The sequence below is a fragment of the Sprattus sprattus genome, assembly GCF_963457725.1.
Source record: "Sprattus sprattus genome assembly, chromosome: 1".
Classification (NCBI taxonomy): domain Eukaryota; kingdom Metazoa; phylum Chordata; class Actinopteri; order Clupeiformes; family Clupeidae; genus Sprattus; species Sprattus sprattus.
In genome coordinates, this window is record NC_137920.1 from 17,755,774 (window position 1) to 17,758,273 (window position 2,500).

Here is a 2,500-nt window from a genome sequence, read left to right on the forward strand (position 1 = left end):
GCTCATCTGTCTCCACTCCCGCTCCCGCTGTCCGCTGTCATATTCTCTCTATCTCGTGTTTGACTGGCACAGACATCAATGGCCAACGTTGGCTCTCACAGCCCAGACAAGACCGACTTACTCACACTGGCATTCTGCGGACTTGCTCTCCAACCCCCGCCGGCTATCTCTCTGTGTACTTACGTCTGACATGGTCAGGGTCCGCAGAGGATGTGGGAGATGGAGAGAGAGAGAGAGAGAGAGAGAAGGGCAGAATGAGAGTGAGTGAGAGAGAGAGAGAGAGAGAGAGAGAGAGAGAGAGAGAGGGACTTTTATAAACCTTTTATTTGACCATCACGTGTATTAAGGGGGAGAGAAAAAAAACTTACCTCATGCTCAAGACAGAAAACCATGTTCATCACACATCACATGCCGTCAGCAGTGGGTGTTGTTAAAAAAGAACTGGACGTGTTCCAATGGCCACTGACCTTAATGTGCTCAGACCCCACAAACAGGGAACACACACACACACACACACACATATAGGGAACGAGACACAATGACTCACAGCAGAGCTGAAGTTCAAAATCTCTCCAGCTTCTTTCTTAGAAAAAGGGCCAAGCTGTATGATATTAAACAGGCAGCCATGGTTACATTTCATCTAATAAACACCCAGAGTTTCTAAGCAAATCGACTGAGCTAAGGACTGTGAAACTGGGTCATGCCTAACAAATCAAAAGTAGACCTTAGTCAAGTTCAAATCTTCTCCAAATGCATATTTCTACACTCCCTCACTGTCCAACACATCTTGTGCGTGAAGCAAGCTATAACAAACACTCATCACTCCAATACGGCTTGGGGAGAGGTTGTGCGAGAAGCAAGCTATAACAAACACTCATCACTCCATGGGGCTGTTAAGAGAGAGATTGTGGAGATTGTGCGTGAAACAAGCTATAACAAACACTCATCATTCCAACACGGCTTGGGGAGAGGTTGTGTGAAGCAAGCTATAACAAACACTGATAGCTCCATGAGTCTGTTTGGGGAGAGGTTGTTCGTGAAGCAAGCTATAACAAACACTGATAGCTCCATGAGGCTTAACTGGTGTTCTGGTTTGAATCGACTGAGTTGCATCGATCTTTAAATGGCACCTCTCTTTCTCTCCCTCCCTCATTCTCTCTCTTTCTCTCCCACTCTATCTGTCTCTCTCTCTCTCCCTCTCTCTATCTTTCTCTCTCCCTCCCTCTCTGTCTCTTTCTCTCCCTCCCACTTCTGCCTCTGCATGGAGGCCAGGGGGGGGGGGGGGGTTAATATAATCAGCCTCACAAGAGGGAAGAGACATGATGACTCACGTCAGACCTCATATGCTGTCGGCTCGTCACGTTGAGTAGGGTTGAATTTCAGGACATGGTTTCTGAGCAAATGCCTTAAGTGATTAAAAGAGAGAGAGAAAGAGTTCCACTATCGATAGTTCTTCTGTCCTTTAATGATGGTAGACGATAAAAGACATTTCCAGGAGTCACACCCCTGAGCTTGGCTCAAATTTAGACCACCACTTCTCCACCTCTGACGGCCCCCCTCCTTCGCCCTGGTTTGGTGCGGTGCGGCGCGGTGTTTATGGCAGAAGGCAGAGCCCAACCGACCGGGACACACCCACACACACACACACACACACACACACACACACACACACACACACACTAATGTGCCTCAGACTAATGTTCCTCGGTCTGACGGCAGCAGGCGGTCGCAGATTAGGCAACTGCCGCTAATTGACTCGATCAAACTGAGCGTCTCTCAGCAGTTTACAGAAATGAAGCTAATGACTCCAGCTACGCTCATAGACTACACAGAGTGCTTCGGAAGACTTAAAGGGGCAGTGAAGAATGACCTGAGTCGGCCATCTCACGATTTGGGATGTATAGGCTGGGTGGACTGGGGTTGCAGGTAGGAAACACACAGCACAGGAGACAGTGGCTATATTTATTTACACGGGGAATCGCCCCAAAACAGATACACAAACTGAACCAAGCCCCAAAACAGGTACAACTCTGTGCTCACAGGTTTCGTCTATCTACCTTGTCCCAGCTTTCTTCCAGCCTGTTCTGTCTCTCCCCCTCAACAATGAGGTGCACCTTTTAATACGGCAGCCCATGGGGTTTAATTGGCCCAATTAGTCCCATTTGGACCCATCCATTGATGTGGGGTTATCTGGACCCAACCATTTGGGTGGGGGAGTCCCGTCTTTCCCGTCTTTCTTCCCCATCAGAGCCAAAGTGAGAAGGGGGAGAGATTTCACTTTCTCACAGGGACCCTTGCAGGCATGTGATGTTTTCCTGAAAGAAAACACTGATCAATGAGTATCTAATGAGAAGCTGAAAGCATGGACCACTCCATCAGGAAACATGTTTGGTCTACTGGAGTATGTAAATAAATATGAACAACAGTTTTAATCAATCTGAAAGTCTGACGGTTCATAAATAATGGCAAGCACCCAAAAAAGCGATGACTGCAGTCCAGC

At 47.8% G+C, this 2,500-nt stretch overlaps 1 protein-coding gene across 1 annotated transcript in view; it reads left to right on the forward strand.

The window, feature by feature from the left end:
• Nucleotides 1-2,500, forward strand: part of gcgrb (glucagon receptor b) — a gene marked incomplete at both ends in the record, with an annotated part of 28,237 nt that overhangs the window by 2,831 nt on the left and 22,906 nt on the right. Inside the window, one exon of the mRNA XM_080842181.1 lies at nucleotides 1,720-1,898. Coding sequence (XP_080698307.1) covers nucleotides 1,720-1,898 — 179 coding nt within the window. The remainder of the gene's footprint in view (nucleotides 1-1,719; nucleotides 1,899-2,500) is intronic.